General features: G+C 43.8%; 1 protein-coding gene across 1 annotated transcript in view; it reads right to left on the bottom strand.

Annotated features, from left to right (window-relative positions):
* Nucleotides 1–9208: 9208 nt before the first annotated feature.
* ADPRS (ADP-ribosylserine hydrolase) overlaps nt 9209–21420 on the bottom strand; it is a 59868-nt gene continuing 47656 nt past the window's right edge. The window contains exons 5-6 of the mRNA XM_086956495.1: nt 12117–12217; nt 9209–9932 (exon numbers count right to left, since the gene is read on the bottom strand). Coding sequence (XP_086812621.1) covers nt 9622–9932; nt 12117–12217 — 412 coding nt within the window. The 3' untranslated portion in view covers nt 9209–9621. The remainder of the gene's footprint in view (nt 9933–12116; nt 12218–21420) is intronic.

Genomic DNA, 21420 nt, shown 5'->3' on the forward strand with positions numbered 1-21420 from the left:
ATTTGTAATGCAATATGTGTTGTATTTACGTGACTTAGATGTATTGATATTACAAATAACAATGGCTTTTAATTTTTTTAAAATAATTAATATGAACAGAAAAGGGTGCAGTACGGTAGAGATTGTAGGCGGGGCTGCATCCTCAAGGGGCGGAGAGACATGAATGGCGAGGCGCTTGGGCTTGAATTGGGCATCCCAGGGTTAGAGGTACTGGGTCAGTGTAAGGCAGTTCGATTCCAAAAGGTACCATCTCTTACAGGTAGCCGATTGAGAAGCCTCCGTCCCTGGATAATGCGATCATTTTTACACAAGATCCCAGTCTGCAGTAAACTGTGAAAGCAGAAGTTGCATACCTAATAATTTAGAAATGTTTGCTTTCAGCGTGACAGAAGTCTATGGTGGATGTAGCGCCGAATAACGCTGATGTATATGTTTGAGATAACTGTGCTCCATGACACTCCAGCACTGAACCGCAAACACAGCTCTGATGGTGCACCTCGGCATTACCCTGCAGCATCCCGGTCTATTCTAGCACCAGGACGCAAACAGAGCTGTGCAGGCTTTCCTCTGTCATTCCCCGCATTACTAGTGCTACACTGGGGAGGCCTAAAAATCGCAGCTGTGCCGCTGCACCTCAATCCTGCTCTGCGGCACCCTCTGCCCTACAGTACTTACAATATTGTTGACTCGCCCATCTCTACTTTACCCTAACTCTACGTGCCCTTTTTCTTCCGCATTCGTCACCAAGCACGCCCCTGTTACGACCTCGCCTGTTGACGCTGTCTGGGCGGAGCTTGTTCCGTCTTGTTTTCACGTGCGGTTGCTTTCGTCCAAGCAGTCAGTGACGTGGAGGCTGGACGTGTCTGCCGATGGCAAGAACAGTAAGGGCGTGCATTGCCAGCGATGTGGCTCTACAGTGCTGCTGCCTGGGGCCGCGAAATACGAGAGGCGCGAGGTGAGGGAATCGCACCAGTTAAAGTGCATTCAATATAAATGCTTGCCAAATATTAGTAAGGGGGCGCTGCATGAGTCGAGGCAGAGCTGGGACGTACAGGAAAGGGTGCAGTACGGTAGAGATTGTAGGCGAGGCTGCATCCTCAAGGGGCGGAGAGACATGAATGGCGAGGCGCTTGTCCCAAGTGGCCGTCCTGGAGGGTAGGAGATCGGTAGTGTTGTGTGCGAGATGCTATTGTCATTGTTGTGAGTGCTTTAGTGTAGAGGGCTGCGGCGGCGTGTGTATGCGTGCGTGTCTGTGTGTGTGTATGGGAGTGGGGGGGCGGCAGCGTGTGTATGTGTGCGCGCACCTGTGTGTGTGTGTGTGTGCGCGTCCATGCAGAGGGGTGGGGGCTGGCTGTGTCTGCGTCGTTAATGCATGCGAGGAGAGCGAAGCGAAAGCAAGGGCTGGGAGTTCGTCTGCGCAAGCGCGGCTCAGACGCGCGCTCCCGAGGTCAAAACTGACTAAGAGAAGCGCGCGTCTGACTCGTGTCTTCATTCCTAAATACGGGTAACATTAGGTCTGAAGCAGACACTATCAATGCTTACGCATTGAGAGTATGTCTGCTCGACCTAAAAAGCCTAGTTTGTTCAAACCGTCAACATGCAGATGACACAAATAAAAGTCTTACGTGTTTTTATTTTAGTTTTATATAGAGCGAACTCGACCTGAAGATATCAGAGCGCTTTACATGAGCACAAGTTAAGCTAGAGATGGACACATTCATTTTGGAAGGCAGGGGGAGATTACGTTATTTGCCCAGAATCACAGGATGTTGAGTGTCCCTGTCGAACCTCCTCGAACCGGTTCCCCATGATCGAGGTCCACTGCTGTAGCCAACGCCACATGCACCTGCTCATCTGAGATGGCTTCAGGGATGAATAATTTTACCCTCTAAGAACATTCAGAGAGACAAGATTATTTGTCTTGGCTTTATTTGAGAAGTCTAGGACTTGTAGGAGAAGAAGTCAATTCAAACAGCAAAAACGACCCACGCCAGCAAGAACCGCTAAGGCTGACAAGCAACTTTGCTAAGACAAATTCTTGAAAACAAGACCTACAGCAGTCTGCATTCACTTCATGCGAGCCTTCGTAATCTGAAACCTGCCAAGTAAGTATAAAACATGTGCCACATAAAAAAGGAATAACATCGAATTTTGCCATTTAAAGTCTGTAATTGCCTCACAGTTAGATCATGCTATCGGTCACCATGATGGACACAAAGAGTGGAAAGGCAGTTGCATAAAATCTTGGGAACTTTCCTTTTTGTTTAAATAAACACTGTGCATACAACTTAATGGGGATTCTCTAATGTAGCCAACAGTATACACATGTCAATATTTAGTTTTGATTAGTTAGGAGTTGGTTTTAAGATTCAGGTTTTCGGTTTGGATTTTACTTTTTATATTGCTAGAAGTCCAGTTGGTTTTTGGGTTTAAAGGTGAGGCCTTTCACGAAGGTTTAATCACAAATAAATTAATATTAAAGAATAAATGAGTGAAAATAGAGCTGCACAAGAGGAGGTCACCTGCATGCGCAAGTTCCATCCAGGGGTACACACTTATGATTGACAAACACTGAGCAGAATTGGCTACGCCCTCCTAGGAGGTGGAAAAGTCCACAAGAGAAGTGAGCATAGTGCAATGGGTTAGCTGGGGGTTAGCTGGGGGCGAGGTGCAGCATGTGAAGTTCTATTACACCATTTTAGCAGCCCAACATTGCTGATCGGTTGCTGGCACACCTCTTCTTAGGAACTTTAAGTAACACTGATGACAGTCCACTTTCTTTGAAAGTTGCATTGACGCAGCTTTTGTGGGGAGGCTTCCTGCTCCTTAGTAGACTACGGGGCTGGTGGCTGCATGATGTACGAGCAACGCAAGATGTTCTTGACAGAAATTAATTCATAAATACCTGGCACATATCAGCGTAATAACTAAGCAATTGGAAAGCTGTAGTAAGAGACTAAGTAGGGCTAATGGTTAAGCAACTACCACAGGGCGAGTAGGGTAAGAGGCTTCCTGACCAATAAACAGGTATCCTGCACAGGAGGCAGATAAACTTAAATCGAAGATGGAAGAGTAGTTTACCTTTTAACATCACGCAAGCAAACTGACGTGTTAATCCATCTGTTCCGCACAAAAGAGGGGCGAGGGTCATATAGGTTTAGATTCTACCACCCCAGACCCCCAGGAATCTCAAATGTACACACACAGGGGGTGTATAGAGTAGACCACACAAACAAAACACAAACGCCCCAATCAGGCAAATTGCACTGTTTGGAAAAACTGCCCTCACTCACATACCGAAGTATGTGACATGCTTCATCATTGGGCCTGCTTACAATACGCCCTGGTGTAGCCACACTCAGGGTGGAGCATAAGGGAGGGGGAAAAAAATAATAAATTCCACTTAACAGGACGTACAACCAGGGTAGTTCAACATAATACAACACATAACATGAATAGCGGTGAAAGCCGTGCAAACACCCAGTGACCAAAACTGTAAGTGCGACCAAAAGTGCAGTTCAAGGGAAGTGCTTAAAACTGATTAGGGGTGCCAACCAAACAAGTATCTTTATTAAACTTACCTTGGTACCCCTATCAGGATTAATAATAGGAAAAGGATGGGAAATGCCTTAAGGAGAAAATTAGGAATCTCAAGGCTTCCCTCCTACCACTGCTAAAGTCAACATGTTTCAACCGCTTCTTGTGTGCCTCTATAGGTCACTCCGGTCTTCTTCAGGACCGTCGCAATCAGTGCCACTCTGGGTCCTCCCGTATTTCGGACGATGGATCCCAAGGAACAGGCAGGTCCACTAGATCCGTACCCTTCCTAAGTTATGTGTGGAGACTGATCCCTGTAGTGCGGGAATACATTCACGAGTTTGAGATCCATAAACCCGAACTGGTGTCCGGCAGGGAGGTCGCCAGAGAACACAACTGTTCCGTAGGCACACCGTCTCCTGATAGCCTGCAATCCGTGACACCGCGCAGTTGTTAATCCATCTCCCTATTGCTTTTTAGGTCTCGCACCTGGCGATTACAGCGCAAAGCGCCGTCTCGCCTGCAAGACCTATAGTTACCGGCTATGCTTTCAAGGATATGGGCACGCGCAGCCTCAGGAATCGGATCAGGACGCTTACACACACGTACACACACGCGTACGTGTACACACACACACACACACACACACACACAAACACACACATACACACAGCCTCCCCACCCCCCCCATTCACCTGACTCTTTCCGCTGCTACAGGCTCCGCCGCATCACCTCAGACGCTGCTCTTCCTGAAGAGTAAAGGTACAGCCTACCACACTGGTTGTTACGTCAGCCCGCTTGCGCGCGCATCCAGCGTTCTTATTAGCTAAGGGGCCCGTTATTCAAAAAGGTAACGAATGGCTGCTAGTTTTATTTTTCTGTCTGCTCCCTTGCTACGGTGTATGTCTGGACAGCAGAAACTAAAGTAAATATGCAGTCTCTGTAACTGAGGTTCAGCAATTGTGCCCTTTGTGTGTGACGTGAAGTATCCTAATTTCATTTTCAGTTCCACTCTGACACGTCAGAAAAAAAAACACACTAGTAACGCAGACGTTTGTCCAGGTGAGTGAATGGTGCAAATATGATACTGCACTGGGCTGGAATGGGAAACAAAACGAGGTAAGAAAAGGTAGCAGAGGTGGCAGGGGAAGATGGAAAGCAAAACTCTCGCTTTCCTGCTCCGAGATGAGTTTCGTTTCCTCGCGCGCGCATCCTCCAAACATAGTGAAGTCACACGCGGAGCCAGCCTCGCCTATATAACGGGGAGAGCTGGGCACAAGTGATGTACCGGGGACCTGGACGCACAGAGAGAGACGCGGTCAAACAGAGGCAGATAAAAGGCGAGAAAAGTATCCTGTTCATACGAAGATCCCACGGAGCACCTGGAACAGTAAGTCACTGTTCATTTATTCACGAACTGGACTTGTGAAATTTAAAGGACAAAAGAGGAAGCAGATTGTGAGTGTGTGTCCGATTCAAGGAATGATGCAAGTAATCCTTACTGTGTAGTGTGTGTGAGGGAGCGGCATATGTATACAATGAGCCGAGAGGTGTCGTACAGAGTCGAAGAAGTCTGATAGGGAAACCAAATTGGTGTATCCAGGAGGATGCGGAGCCTGCTTGTTAAGGAAATGAGCACAAGCGTTTCGCATTTTAACAATCCGGAAGAGATGTGTTGGCTCCATTTAGTGGACATGTTTCTGGAATATATGCTCACAGAAGCAGACTGAGCTAGGGGTAGACGCAGCGATGTGCAGGTGATAGCACGTGCAGCCCTAGAGGGGGACTGAGGTAGGTATCGAAGAACAAGGGCACCTGTAAGGGTGGCCAAGGACCACGGGTAGTACTACTTATTTTTATTTAACAAAGGTCCTAGGTTTTTAATAATACTTGAAAGAATAATTATCACGGGCTTGAAATAAGGACTGTGTGTTTTTCTTCTTCAGTGTCCAGCCGGACATAGAAGTGTTTATTTTGAATATAAAATAACGTTATACACAGAATAAGGTGAAACAAGTCACACATTAATAACTGGGCACAAGCCTGTACCAAGTCAAGGAAAAACAATACATGGGGGAAAGTAGTGAGGGAAAAAATAGAAAAGAAAATAACAGGCAAAAGAGGAGAAAAGGGTGGCTTATAATACAATAGAAACTTTAAATAAGCTCAAAACCACAGTAACTGCAATAGAGAATACAAATCATAGAAAGAGCAGTACTGTACAAACAGTCGACGAACGCTTCGATCCCTATCTCCAAAAATATAGTGGGATCATCTTCAGGACTATAATGAAGAGCTTTGCCTGATTGGTCGATTAAGCCTGTAGTGTTTAAACAGGAGGGAATCAAGGAGGGGAAACAAAAAGAAGAAAGGTTTCTCATGGATTATTTACATAGTTAAAAGGCAAAAAAGCTAGTCAGTAGCAACTCTATACATGCTGACAAACAGGATCTATTGAAAATCATTAACGGCATACAGTCCGGCTCCCCCACCGATGCCTGTCCACCGGATCGGCGTACGGGAGTTATGGAAAGCACATTAATTGATCACATCAGTCATATGATCACTTTATCTTTCCAGGAGTGCTATGTTCCAGAAATATGGAAAACTGCCCAAGTTATGCCAATAAAGAAGAAGCCCAACATTCATATTTCTCAGTTCCAAAATCTACGCCCAATCTCACTTCTCCCTTTCTGTGCCAAAATCATTGAAAAAGTGGCAAATAAACAACTTATGGAGTTTTTGGAGAAAGAAGCTCTCCTTCATCCTTCCCAGTCAGGATTTAGATCAGGCTACTCAACTGAGTCGGCAGTTCTATATTCGACTGAATGTATTCGGAAGATGGTGGACGAGGGCGAGACAGCGGCGTTGGTCCTATTGGACCTTAGTGCAGCATTTGACACCGTGCTGCACTCAACGCTGTTGTCTCGTCTCTCGGATATGGGAGTAATGGGCCCAGCACTCGCTTGGCTACACTCCTTTCTGACCGACAGAACATTCCAGCTACACTGCCCACCCTTCAGATCATCCCCTCGGAAGGTGAGCCATGGGGTTCCACAGGGCTCTAGCCTGAGCCCCACGTTATTTAACATCTATATGGAACCCCTGGCACACATTGTAGAGGATTGTGGGGTGGGCATTGTCAGCTACGCTGACGACACCCAGTTGGTGTTCAAGTTAACCCCTGACCGAAGAGAATATGCCACCAATTTCTCGGACTGTATGTCGGCGGTAGCGGCCTGGATGAACAACAACTGTCTCCGTCTGAATGGAGATAAGAGAGAAGTACTGGTGGTTGGGAGAGACGTTTCTGCGTGGTCTCATGCATGGTGGCCTAGTGAACTGGGCAATCTGCCTACTCCCGCAGAGACGGTTAGAAATCTAGGCGTTATGCTGGATTCCGACCTCTCCGGTAAAACCCAAGTCAACAAGATAACGGGAAAATGCTTTGGCATACTAAAAGTTCTTCGAAAGGTGCTGGATCTTCTTCCCACCGAAGCCAGGAAAACCATAGTACATGCTCTGATAACACCTCATTTGGACTATGGGAATGCCCTCCTGATTGGACTCAGCCAGAAGGGCCTTCATCAATTACAATGTGTGCAGAACACAGCCGCCCGACTGGTGCTCGGTCTCCCAAGAAGAACATCTGCTAGAGCTGCCTTATCCAAACTCCATTGGCTCCCTGTCAAGGAGAGGATTAAGTTTAAGACCCTTTGCTATGCCCACCCATCGCTCAGGACAAAGGCCCTGAATACTTAAAAAATCTCCTTACCATACATCGCCCGACTAGGAACCTAAGATCATCGGGCATGATGTTATTTAAACTTCCCCGAATCACAAGAGCTAAAATGGGAGGAAAATCCTTTCGATACCTAGCCTCCAAATATTGGAATGCACTCCCGCTCTACTTGCTGATGGAGCCATCCGAAATGAGATTTAGGACAAAACTAAAAACTTATCTGTTCCCTAGCAAGTAATCCTTCTCTGAGCTCCATTGCCACTACTCCTCTGGATCTGTATTGCATTAGCAGTCAGCGCGGGGACACACAGTTTTGTGCAGCCAGGCGCTTTATAAATGTTTTATTATTATTATTATAAATGAGCAAACTCAATTTTTTACTTCATGTTTATTAAAATTGTTAATCAATACTGCCACCTCTTGCCAAACTCACCCCAAAAAGTCTACCAATTTGCCAAACAAATATTTCACTTCATAAAAATGTTGCACGAAACTAAAAATCACTTTGCGCGAATCAAATCTATAAGGGTCTTCCTTCATAGATTTGATTTGCCTAAAGACAGCAATTTTTTTTATCACGTGTGGCATTTTTTATTTCTCACTTTAGTCCAACCAGCCTGCCTTTGTTTGCTTGCTGACTTTTCAGACCAATTTCATACGGTTTTTGTTTAACACTGCTAACTGTTGGTTGGAGTATCCAATGGTCAAGCACTACATGTGTTTTAATAAAAGATGTATATATTTTGGAAAGCGAACCAACACTTCTACAAAAACTTGACCTTGTGCCATGTAACCTAGGTTAATCCTGCAGTACAACGGGGTGGTTGATTCTCCTTATTCTTATGCTGCAGGGCGACGTGAACTAGCTACTTTGAGCTGGTGGTTGCCAGTCAGCACCTACTCTACAAGAATGGGACACTATATATTTACCCTGTGGGCGGTATGCCCAATTAGCAAAGAATAAAAGTAAAGACCAGTGCTAAGTAGACTTCCCTAATGACAGCCTTGCCGCATAATTTTAAACTCCATCGTAGCAATTAGAAAATGTAGTGGCGGACACAAAGCACTAACCATTTAACATTGATAGAAACCGCTATATATTGTGACCGAAACGCTACTTTGGTTGTGGCTGACTGCATGAAGCACCCTGAAGTCAGTCACAACCAAAGTATGGCTTCTGTCACAATATATGGAGGGTCTTATGGATTAACGGAAATGGGTGACCGCTCCCCAAGCAAAATTTGGGCACAGGCAATTTAAATACATTTTTTAAATCAGTGAGTAGGATGAACAACTTGATGGTTTAAGTGCAGTCATTTCACTTAACTTACAAAGTTATCCCAGTAGGACCTTTAATATGGGAGTCAGGTAGGGAGAAAGCAGTCTGGTCACTTCAGAGCTTGAGAATTGCTCCACTGATTGACATGCGGGATCAGAGAAAGGAGTATGGGGCTGCTCTGGCCATGATGGTGCTGCATAAGATGATGTTCCCAGTTCTACTGCTGGTATAGGCGTTCCCTGCCAAGGTCACTTGTTAAACCATGCCTGCAAGCCACTGAAGTAGCCTGCCCTTGAGATGGATGTCCAAAACTGGTTCACAAACCCCCAAACATGCCCGATTTTCAGGAAAACCACTATGTAAATCAATCTCAATTATATTCTTTGCATGTATGTTTATCTCGACGATAATCATGAAAATGAATTAGGGGTCCGCCCTCGTGACCATGGTGAATGTCACTGCTGCTGTGTGACATGAACCGGAACACATGTCTCCGCATCGAAACTGTGCACTTTATCCAGGGCTCACTATGTTCACAACTTTCTACACACAATAAGGCCGCTTCAATAATCAGAGAATGTGTGCAGTCTTGCAGCAGTGACGTTGACAGGAGCTTTTTCCTAATTTGATTATCCATATATGAACTGGTCCTCAAAACAAATGGCTGTGTGATTATGGCCAGTATTCGCATCTGGCATATTTATATTCACACATGGAGCACTGTAGCAAAAAAATGCCACCCCAACCATGCCTGTGCTGTGAATAAACACGAGGTGCACAAACCCCCACACTTCTGTAATCAAACTGTTCCCTGGACTATTGTCTCTGAGGTTTACTTCCGGTTGTCCGCCTTCTTGTGCTGTAGGCTTCTCTTGCTGGTCCAGCATGAGCGAGAGATGATGTGGCCTCCACCATTGGCTGAGTTACGCTAAGCTCCAGGGCTTCTCGCCTGTTCATCCTACACCACCTCAATAACCCTTGACGTGCCAACAGCACCACACACGGTTGCAAAGCCATGTTGAGTGGTGTTTTAAGGCAGAATGGCTTGTCAGGCCAAGGGACACTACACTGGGGCGGTACCTTGGCACCGTTTTGAATACAGCTCATGCAGTTCCTCAGCCCACTTCTCAGCATCTTCATGCCCTTCGCAGCTTTGCTTCCAGCTGGAGGGCACCAGTTCCTCGCCGTAGTAGGCCCCAGCGATAGCTCCAGCCATTGTCGCGATGGTGTCAGTGTCGCCACCCAGGGAGATGCAGTATATGATCGTTCTCTGAAGACTGTTGTATTCCTCTGGAATATCAGGGTCGGGGTTCATGCAGCGCAAAAAGGAGTAGATTGCAGTGGGCACCGACTCCAACGCCGCAATGCCATTACCTGGTTAATGAAAAGAACTACTGTGAAATAGGGTAATCTGATCACCAACGTAAACTCATCTCACAATCAGTATATTCTCCGGAGCATTTAAATATAGCACACATATAGATTCAGGCAACCATCAAAAATACAAACGGACAACTCAAAGAAAATCTAGACAAAGGGGTCGGATCGCAAAAATGCCCAAATCACATCACTTTCTGGATCCTCATCTCTCAGGGTTTATGCACCGATGCAGCATGGAAACATCTATACTATTGGTATGACATGTGTTCTAGCTATTTAGTAAAAAACAACCCTAGACGTCTGTCATCAGTAACAAAGTTGAGCTTTTTTGGGGTATTTTTGTTTTACTACTTAGGGATTTCCTCCTAAAAAGCCAACAAGTTGGAGGGACACTGGATTAAGAGATGCACTGACAACAGGCCATTTACATATACAACATGATTAAACTATGAAAAATCATTACATACCAGCAACAGTTGCATACTTGAAATCCAATATGTACATTATAGAGCTCTCCTAATTAATTAACAGATGTGTAGAGTTCGAATATATTACCTTTATCCACATGTGCACATATCTTTAGTCTCAACAGTTCTTTGAAAAGCCTGGACTAGTCTGTATGGGCTGGTCACTCTCACAGCAACTAATAACCAGAAGTTTAGTGTCCTGTATAACTGCTGGTGATTTTGAAGACTAACGGGCCCCTTCCAAGGAAGCCCAAACTCCTTCCAGACAGGTAAAGTGGCTACTGCAGCCACTGTGAGAAAAGTACCAAACACCAACATTTCCAGCATATTTTAAATTTTCCAAGTATAATAAATCCATACGAAGTACTGACAACTGTTTACAGTGTCAAAGGGAAAATGCCAGGATCGGACTGGCCTATAGGACAGTCAGGCAGTACTGAAGGGCTGGTCTGACAGGTTAGTGTGTGGGTCTGTATTTTGGCTGTTTGTGGGCCTTTTTATGGTGTCTTGGGCCAGTTTGTAAGGTTGATTTCCAATATATTAAAACAAACACTGCCTGCAGCAAACTCAAATCCCAGAATAATAATAATAATCCAGCATTTGTAAAGTGCGCAGCTACCTCAGACGAGGTGTCCCGGCGCTGTGGGCCGTTGGGAAGATTAAGCGAGTTATTGCCCAGAGTCACAAGGCTCTGGGCTAACCTGCCGCTGGGATCAAACCGTGAGCCCCAGTGTTCCCGAGTCAGCCGCCCTGGCTGCTGCACAACACCTCTTCCCTCATATGTAGATGCACCAAACAAGCACTCTGCACTCTCCCTGGGCAGCTCTCCAATTCTCAGCTTTGCCTAGTCTGGGCTGCACGGCTCCTTCAGGGCCAGTGCCTTCACTCCCCACCTCAGTCTCTCCCACTTCAAACATGCAGCTTCCTCCGCCATCTCCCTCTCTGAGATAAGGCGTTCCTTAAGATCCAAACAACTCTCACTCAGGCTTTGTATCTCCTCTTCCCAATACCTTTCCCGCGTTGTGTGCAAGAGCTTCTTAGGATTAAGCGCTCCCCCACTGGGAGCCAGCAGCTATGCCTCTCGCCCAACCCGCTCCCCTCTGGTTAAACCAGCTCGCCCAGGATCAGCTCTCTTGCACTCTTGTCTGTGGGTCTCTTCCAAAGGCCCAGCCTTCCAGGATTCTGAGAGGTAAAGCTCCCAAAGTGGCCCTGCCCTCTCTGGGCTGTACAGCGAGTCCTCATGCCGGGTCTTCTCCCAGTCACACAGATTTTCCATACACTCGACTGTCTTGTACTCTAGGCTGCATAATTCTCACCGGCCTAACCCCATTATTGTGTAAACAGTGTAGGTATTAAAGAGACCCATCCTTTAATACTCTGAAATGTAAAGTCTTCCAGTGGTCAGTCCCTCCCTCTTTTGCCTATGGATATATTCTAGAGACACGGTTATCTTATTCTCAGGGCTGTTAAGTTTTTCAACACAAGCTCTTGCTTATTAAAGGCTGTACAGCTCCTTCAGCCACAGCCTTTTACCACCAAGGGCTTTGAAGCTCTACCAGAAGCCCGTCTGGCTCCCTTTGGAGACCTTGAAGTTAATGCAAAAAGGTTGCTAGACTCAGAAAGATGCAACAAAGCCAGGTCCGAAAGGTAAACAATGAAAATACAAGCATAATAAAGTCTTAAATAAGAATCAGACAGAACAGAAACCTACCTAGCTCCGAGATCACATCATCCTTCGAAACCTGGCCCCTCTCCACAAACTCCTTTATCTTCTTCAATCGATTGGTGAATGGAAACTCTACCAAATCCAGCCTGCGAGAAGAAAGGAGCTTTACAAATCAATGGAAGGGCACTTGAAATGCCAGTAATGGAAGAGGGCTGAAAGAGAATGAGTCAGTGTACATGTCACAAACTCAGAAATGCTGGTCATTGTGTGCAAGGTCCTTAGAATTTAGAAAAATCAAATCAGCTGCAAACATCCCCATGCCGAATGGCCTGACACACACATATTCCGGGGATGGATTCAAAACATAATCTGGTTGCTTGGAAAATATTTTAATGTTAAGTGCCTGGGGACACTGGAAATAAACAAAAACCTAAAAAGTACACCTTAACTATTGGAGTATATCGGCCATGTATTAAGATTGCTGTCTATAAGCAGATACTGCCCATGATTAATCATTTTTTTTTCTTAATTCTACACCTAAAAAAGTCACAATTCCAGATTGAGGGCCACATGTACAGAGGCTTTTTATAGTCCAAAACGGGCCGATAAGCAGAATCAGCCCGTTTGCAAACACAAACAAGCATTTGCAATGCAATAGGTTTCGCATTTGCAAGAGTTTGTGCTATTGGCCTTGTAAATGACAATGCATTTTACTTAAATGTTTTGATAATTAACACACTTGTAAATGCAAGACCTATTCAAAGAAGCGTCCGCCTTTGTCCGGGGCTGCTTAGTAAGTGAAAGAGCGCATGACGCGCTGAATGTTGCAGGAAAGCATGTCGTGCCTGCAGCAGGAGAAACGCATTTACGCAAATAGTGCTTACAGACTAAACAAGTCAGGGGGTGAAGCTTCAGAAAGCACAACCGCCAATGAGAAGAACTCTGAATGGGACTCAAAAACAAAGAAAAGTTTTTTACAACTCCCTGTTCAGCCAGCTGGAGGACCCGGGGCACAAGGGATGATTCCGTAAACTATCACTTTTTATATCTAATATTATCCTGGTGTTAATCAGGTTTCAAAGAACTATTTTTGAGAGGCAAAAAAGAAACAGAGGCACTTGGAGACAAGGTGATTTGCACACGATCACACAATTAGCGCAAGTGGGATACGCTAGGATTATATATACATATCATACAATATCAAATTACTCAGCCATGCCCACAAGACTCTACATGGAACAGGCCCTTCAATACTCCAAGGAAGGATCGAATTCTACAGACCTAACTGAAACTTGCGATCATGCCAATCTGCCTTAGCGAAGCCTAAACGCATTTATAAGGTCAGAACAGGTGGACGTTCCTTTTCCCACCTAGCAGCCAAAAGATGGAACGAGCTCCCCCCCGACCTAAGACACACCACCAACTATCTTCAGTTCAGAAGGAATCTCAAAACGTATCTTTTCCCCAAGCCATAAGTTTCAGCATTTCACCTCAGTAGCTTCTCTGGCTCTTAGCGCCGTGATATCCCTTGGGATGATTGATGCGCTCTATAAAAACCGCAAATAAATAAATAAATAAATCTCTGACCTGTTTGCTTCAAAGTATCTTGCAGAAAGACCCAACCTAGCCTCAGTCATTTTCCACCCATGGAATCTACCACCCTCCCGCGGCATAAATATCAAACCGTTGGAAAGAAGACAGTCTGAACAAACAGGTGCCACGTGCCTCAGAGTCTTGTGTCAGACCTTCAGCCGAGGTTCATCTAAGAAAAGAAATCTTGCGGCACCTTGATGCCACTTGATGCCGCAGCCCCCATTTCTGACCCTTCACAAAAGAGAGGCTGAAATAAGAAACTGCCCGGTCTGCCGCTGCGGGGCTCTTCCTTCATCCCCCGTCTCTGACCCTTCGCAAAAGAGAGGCATCCGTTTCCCATTATCGCGCACACCTCTGTGCACTATAATTGAAAACCGATGTCGGGCCTGCGGGTAACCGACACCAATAGGCCATGGGCGGAGCAATGCGCCCGCATTTGGCCAATTGCATGCTGTTTTTCTTAATAAGACGCAGGCGAAGGCCAATAGCGTGGGCCAAAAGGAAAAGCACATGCTTGTGCGTGTGCGATTCCTAGGTACGTTTTCAAACCCCTCTACAAGAAGTCTTGCGCCTAGCGTTGCAGTGTGCAGACCTAAAAAGGTTGTTTCAAACGTACAAATCCCAATTTGCGAATCGGTAACCTATTACCAAATCGAAAACTGGGTTTGCAATTCGGAGTTAGGAAGCGGTGTGTTTAGAGCGTCCATTCCAAATACCAAATTGGAGTGGTGTGTGTGTGTGAAATGAGGTGGCAAAACATTTGCAATATACTGCTATTTGAAAAATTGTGGTAACCTATTCGCAAATGGCCCTTTAGAGAATAGTAGGTAAAAACATTTTTGAGAGTCCTACGGACCACTGCTTACTCTTAAAAAAATGAAAAGAAAACTTTATTTATTTTTTTGAAACGCATCCCATTTTCCTTTTAAGAAAAACAGGCTGCATTTCTTTAAAAAAGATTTATTTGAAAGCAATCACAGACTTGGTGGTCTTCTGACCCCAGCACACAGGCCTCCAAAATTCTAACTGCCCAGGTCAAGCTATTTTTAACACCTACTGGTCCATTCTGGCGAGTGAGCACAATCTGGAAAGGAACAAGTGTTCTACTCATTCAGAAATAAAAAGGCCTTTAAATCTGGTTTTTATCTTGACACATTTTCTGTCTGTTCAATGAAAGAGGTCAAATGTCAGTTTGTCTTTTTAATAATTGCTGCTTCGAAAATTTAGTTTTATTTCCTTTCTCTAACAACAGTTACAAGTTTTTGTCAAATGAGCTGTCCGACATTCACTGTGAAACAAAAGGCTAGAACATGTCAGTTTTTTCCATCACATTGAAATAGCTTGTAAATGAATATTGCAATATTTCAAAATAGATCAGGAATTGCGAAAGCACTTATTTTGCAATTGAGAAGTGTGATGCAAACAAAGATTTAAATAGGAGCAAAACAAATCAGAACACTTTACTTAGTGACGTGCAAATGACATTTACAGAAACTCGATTTACAAACATTACTATTGGTATACTATATCGTTTAATCAGTAAACCCGCAAGTCAGTGGGAAATGTTGTGGCCATTTCAATGTGAAATCTGATTTGCAAATGACAGTGTGCTACTACTTCATGCTTTATTTATGTATTTATAAAAAGTGATAGGATTTAAACATGAAACAAAAATTGCCTACACTCTGCTCTGATGACAATGCTGTTAATGAACTAGAAGGCAAGTCGGGGGTCATGAGCATTCGACATGTGGCTAGATTTGTATTATTTATGCAGCAAAGGTTTAGTCTATTAAATCAAACAAAAGAGTTTTTGTACAGCAGACATGCTGAACTAGTATATTTGAAGGTCCTCTCATACGTGAGGATGAAGAAAATGGCGCTCAGTGAATTAAAATATTTAATCAGGATCACATCATTTAAAATCAGATTAGGGGTCAAGAGCTTTACAATTATGTTGAGTGGATTTAAGTCACTAGACTTGCAGGTCTAGTAAGATTTTTATGATTTTTCAACACCTGCCAGCAGGCCACCATCCCTGTGATGGCTGTAATTCCTAATGGGTCGCAAATTGCCACCTACTTCGATAATATTGATGAGGTAGGTAAATTTGCGGCACATTAGGAATCGCTATTAAAATGTTTATGTTTTCTTACATTACAAATTGCGATTTGCTATGAATCGCAATTAGGAATTTGCAATTCAGAAGTTTAGTCCATTAGTGGTAGTTCCCAGAGTAACCTTTTTGAAGGCTCCTATCCAAATCAGTGGATGGTTAAAACATGATTTCTGTCTGAATGCACATCTTGGCTTACATAGCACAGGCAGGGTTGTTGAACATTTATTTTTAAGTTTCATAAGCTGCTCTTAACCGAATCATATAGTCATCTGACCGACCGTAAAGCATGAAAGGGAGCCTTTCTTATTCCCAATAGCTAGCATTCAAATTTTCAATCCTCTCCCAAAGTCTAAAAACACATATTCAAAGGCAAAAACAGGAGAAAATACAAGAAATCAAGGGAAACCTCGAAAAATCAAGCTATAACTCATACCACCACTAAGCCTCAAGGTTCCCTGTCGCTTCTCACACTAGTTAACCTGACCTAAGCTTTTCATGCAGCAGCAAAGACCAATACATTTGATCTGCCATCTGACCACAGCTCTGCTTCAACAACCATATTGATACATCTGGCATATATACACTTTCAAGCAGGCACATATATCCTCTCAAGAGGCATCAGTCGAGACATCCCACAGCAAACATCCGAGGCCTGTCAAACTATCATCCCACATGGAATTCCTTTCCAAGAACCTGGAGGGTGAGGACTCCCACAAACCCAAACCTCTGGGAAGCTAACTATGTTCTACAAGACCAGCTTGGAGGAGTCAGGCTTCTCAGAATTACCAAACACCCACTGGCTAATACCAGTGAAAAAACGATCATCAAGTCTGTCAGCAGAATATGATGCAGTCAATGCAAGACTCTACAAATCGCCTGGAGAAAAGAGCTAAGATGTCCGAGTGGGGCTAGAGTAGTTCTGAGTCTTCTTGTAAGATCAGAGTCAGCATACGAGAACTGGTAACAAAATTGAATACAATTTATCCCGAGCAAAATCAAACAGTGTACAGAACAACTATCAAATAAAGCATCATGTTCCAAATATGGTGTCAGTCTTCTTCTTTAATGTTCGTTACAGCGTCTCTTTGATTGCTAGCCAACACGTGTTTCATCTAATTTAAGCAATCTATGCATTTAGACTTCATCAGGGCTAGAATTGATAACAAAAACACTGTTTGATTTTGCTCGGGATAAATTGTATGCAATTTTGTTAATGTGGTTTGACTACGTTATTTATGACTGTAGATAGACGTCATTATTATCCCTAGTAGCAGCCCTAATAAGTTTTACTCTGTACTGTTGACAATAGAGCGCGAGCACATAACCTTTTATGTACTGCTTCATAATGAGAACTGGTAACAACCAAAGTGTTGGTCAAACCCAAGGATGTGCACCACACCACAACATTTCATCATTTACATGTGACCCTTGGTAAAGCCACCAACTACATTCAACATGAATGCAAACAATACTCTAATACTTTAACCTTTGGGTATCAAATGAAAGCAAAAACATCCTACCTAGCTCAGCTACTCACTACCAATGAGGGATAACCTAGTTAGTCGGAGTGGCACCAAAACTCAGATGTTGATAACTCTAGACACATTCCCAATATATCTCCCTTTCTATTGTTCGCAGGAATTGAGCACAACCCAGAAAGTGGAAATCCTTGCAATCAAGATTAATCCAGAGCTCTTTTTCTCAACTTCTAACGCTGAGAAGAGTTCTCTAAATCACTCACAAGACTTGCAGAATCAAGCTCCCGAGCAATGGTACATTTCCACCCAAATTCCAACAATTCAGTCTATGGAGGAGCACCACAATGCCCTCACAAAGAGGAAGGGATAAGACCTCAGTCCACAAGTAAAAACTCAGTCAGCAAGATCAGATGTTACAAATCTCCAGGATGAATACCAGACTCCCCAACCTTCCTCAGGAGGACAATAATCTGAATCTGACTTCCAGATTCCAAACGTTGCAAAATGGGTGACAAATGAAGAATCAGCACTGTACAAAACACGAACACATATAAAAAGTTTCTGAATGCAAAGTTAAAGCTGGAGTATCATCAAAAAAGCAGAAAGCTTACCTAGGACTCCTGTCCACGCAAGGCATTGGCCACTAGCACCATCTAAATTATTTCCACTTCTTGATTTGTTAAGATAACTTCTTGATTCATGAAGATAACAATCTGGCCCCATGCTATGCATGAGATCGGTCTGGGCTCTGCTTGACAGAATGTATTCAATATCGCATTTGTTTGTAAAGGGGGTGTTGTTAGTCAGTGGCCCAAACCACCTGAATGCCCCATCTTATGCTGTGTATTCAAATACATTCATTAGTGTTTATTAATGTTGTGAAAGTCCACTGCTCCGTTAGCACTCTTAAATATATATTTAGGGTCCGCAAAAAAAATTGAGGTATTTTAAAGTGTACAAAAAAAAGTCTGCAATCATTTGATCGGAACGAAATGAAGGCATTTTCTTCTTGAAAAATATTCTCACTCAAAGCATGAAGAATGCCTATCCTATCAGTTCAAACTCAGAGTCATGAATAAGCATTTACTTTTCTCAAAGCTCAAATACCTGCGAACAAACCTTTCATACACCTGCAAGGGACACCCTCCTATACATGCCAATTTTGATAAAAGTGGGAGATTTCTTAAGAGAAAAACATCAGGAGAATGTATTTCCCCCACTGCATTCTATTGGGGCTTGAATCAGGTTACTGACGTGTATGAGATTTGCAAGTCTGCTGCTGCAGGATCGGATATTAGAAATGCAAATGTAAGCACAGAGAAATGGCTATGGCAGGCAGAGGGAAAGTGATGGAAGTGTTGTGTATTGGCCTGGAGGAGCAGGTTACTCCGAGTTACACAAGACCAGGCCTTGTCAGCTGAAGCCGGCAGAGGAATCGCTTTTGTGCATGCGGGAGGCGGGAGACTAGCCTCGAAATTGGTTCTCTCCTGTCTGAATCAGGAGGGTTGGCAGTATGCTCCGCCTCACTCACCCACACAAAATAGGGATATACACCAAGACAAAGTGTCACAAGGAGACATTAACCTTTATTTATTTATTTAATTTATAGGGCGCAACAGCTACCCAAAAAAGGTTTCCCAGCGCCATGATGGACTGGGTGAAAAAAGTGGAAGTTTGTTGAGATTATGAGATAAATAACCAAGTCTTCAGGGATCTGCGGAAACGGGTGTAAATATTTTCTTTGCGGATAGCCAGGGGAAGAGAGTTCCAGAGGGTGGGGCCAAGAAATGTGAAAGACCTGCCACCCATCCTAGAAAGTTTGAATCTGGGTACAGTAAAGTTTTTGTGAGTTGCAGAACGGGGGTGGTGAGTTGGAACATAGGGGCTGACAAGAGATTGCAGATCCTGTGATGCTGTGCCTCTTGATTTTGAATATGTAGCTCAGGGCTTTGAACTTAATATGGTTCTCCACCCTGCGCCAAAGCAGGCCACGGAGGTAGCTGGAGATGGAGGTGGCTTTGGGAACCCTGCAGAGTAGTCTTGCTGCAGAGTTCTGTACCAACTGCAACCTACGAGTCACCGCCTTGTTTGAGCCAAGGTATAGAACATTTCCGTAGTCAAGTCTTGAGGTGATAAGGGCTTGAACTACTGTTCTCTGGGTAGCATCTGGCAGCATCCAGAAGATATTCGTAAGCCATTTCAAGATGGTGAGGCAGGTGGCAGCAACTTTGACTGCTTGTTGGTGCATGGTCAGCAAGTCGTCCATGGTTACGCCTAAGCTGCGAACATGGCTGGACGACCGAGGGAGTGCACCCATCACATCAGGCCAGTGAAGTGGGCCCCAGAGATCTTTGTACTTGGCAAGGATCAAGACCTCAGTTTTATTGTCATTAAGTTTGAATTGGTTATGGTTCATCCATGTAGCAATTTTCCCAAGACCTAGCTGAAGGAGAGATGTTGTGCTGGGATTAGTATTAGATAGAGAGAGTAAATAATCTGGGAGTTGTGGGCGTATGTAAACATTGTCAGTCCAGCACCTTCGCCAATGTCGGCTAGTGGTCTGACGTATATTTTAAAAAGCAACGGGTGAAGGATGGAGCCCTCGGGCACCCCATAGGGTGAGACGTGAATGTCAGAACTAGCAGTGGCAGAGAAAATTTGGAAGGTGCGGTTAGCTAAAAAAGAGATAAGCCAGTCTAAGGCTGATCCACAGATGCTAAGTGACCTCAGCGTGTTGATTAGTATAGGGTGAGATATGTGTCAAACGCTGCGCTGAGGTCTAACAGTATGAGAGCAACAGTGTCTCCAACATCCAGATGATGTCGCAACCTCTCCGTAACACCCAACAATGTTGTTTCTGTGTAAAATCCAGCTCAGAAAACCAGATTGAGATGGGTGGAGGATTTTGTTGGTTTCAACAAACTGGGAGCGATGGGAATGGACGTGTTTCTCCAGAATTTTAGAGAAGGCCGGCAAAAGGGAGATAAGTCGGTAATTGGAGAGTATGTCGGGGTCCACGGCGGGCTTCTTTAGGAGAGGGGTCACCATGGTGTGTTTCCAGTGAGAAGGGACTGTGGATTCAAGTAAAGAGGTATTAAGACGTTCAGGATGACACGCAGATGGGGAGGTTCATGCTACCCGAGTATTGAAATTGGTGAAGGATCCTTATGGGAGTCGGACTTCACATTATCTAGGAGGATTTTGAGGGAGTCTTCATTAAGAAGCCAACATACCCTTAAGGGCTTGGGCAATTCTTATAGTGTCAGGTGTAGGGTGCCTAAAGGGGTTTTGTTCAAACAATAATTTTTTTCAGATTAAAGTTAAATAGGTTTCAATATCTCCAATTTTGAACCAATCTGAAAGAATTTCAAAACAGCCTTAATCAATTGCTACTGCTCAGGCAATAAATGCAATGAGAATCAAAACAACAACAACAAACACTGGATTATCTTTTGATAAATATCTTTCTTGTTTATATTTAAAAATTAATTAATAGGATACATTCAACAATTATAGTTGATTTCAATGCTTACAGATGAAGACGGTACAAAACATTTTATCCTATAATTCATCCGTAAAAAAGTCCAATCCAAATAAAATCATAAAGTGACATATATCTTTCATCAATAAAACAGTCAGTCACTTAAAATACATTGAAATATGGAGAAATGGACTGTGTAGTCGACGTTTTGGTCTTCTATCGTTTCACTCCCTCAGACCATCTTCAAGACAACAAAGTTTGCATATACCTGTGATCCCTAAAAGAACACAATGCATTTAATTACAGTCGTGTCATTTTTATTCTAAATATTGTCAAAATTGAAGATAACCTGTGTGACAAAGAAAATACATCAGACCTTGTATTCGTGGGGTTCATTATTCTCCCATTTGATTTTTATAAAATGGCCTGAGGGAGTGAAACGATAGAAGACCGAAACGTCGACTACACAGTCCATTTCTCCATGTTTCAGTGTATTTTGGATTGGACTTTTTTACAGATGGAATTATAGGATAAAATGTTTTGGACCTTCTTCATCTGTAAGCATTGAAATCAACTTTAATTGTTGAATGTACCCTATTAATACATTTTTTAAATATAAACAAGAAAGATATTTATCAAAAGATAATCCTGTGTTTGTTGATTTGATTCTCATTGCATT

The sequence above is a fragment of the Lissotriton vulgaris genome, chromosome 2_1, assembly GCF_964263255.1.
Source record: "Lissotriton vulgaris chromosome 2_1, aLisVul1.2, whole genome shotgun sequence".
Classification (NCBI taxonomy): domain Eukaryota; kingdom Metazoa; phylum Chordata; class Amphibia; order Caudata; family Salamandridae; genus Lissotriton; species Lissotriton vulgaris.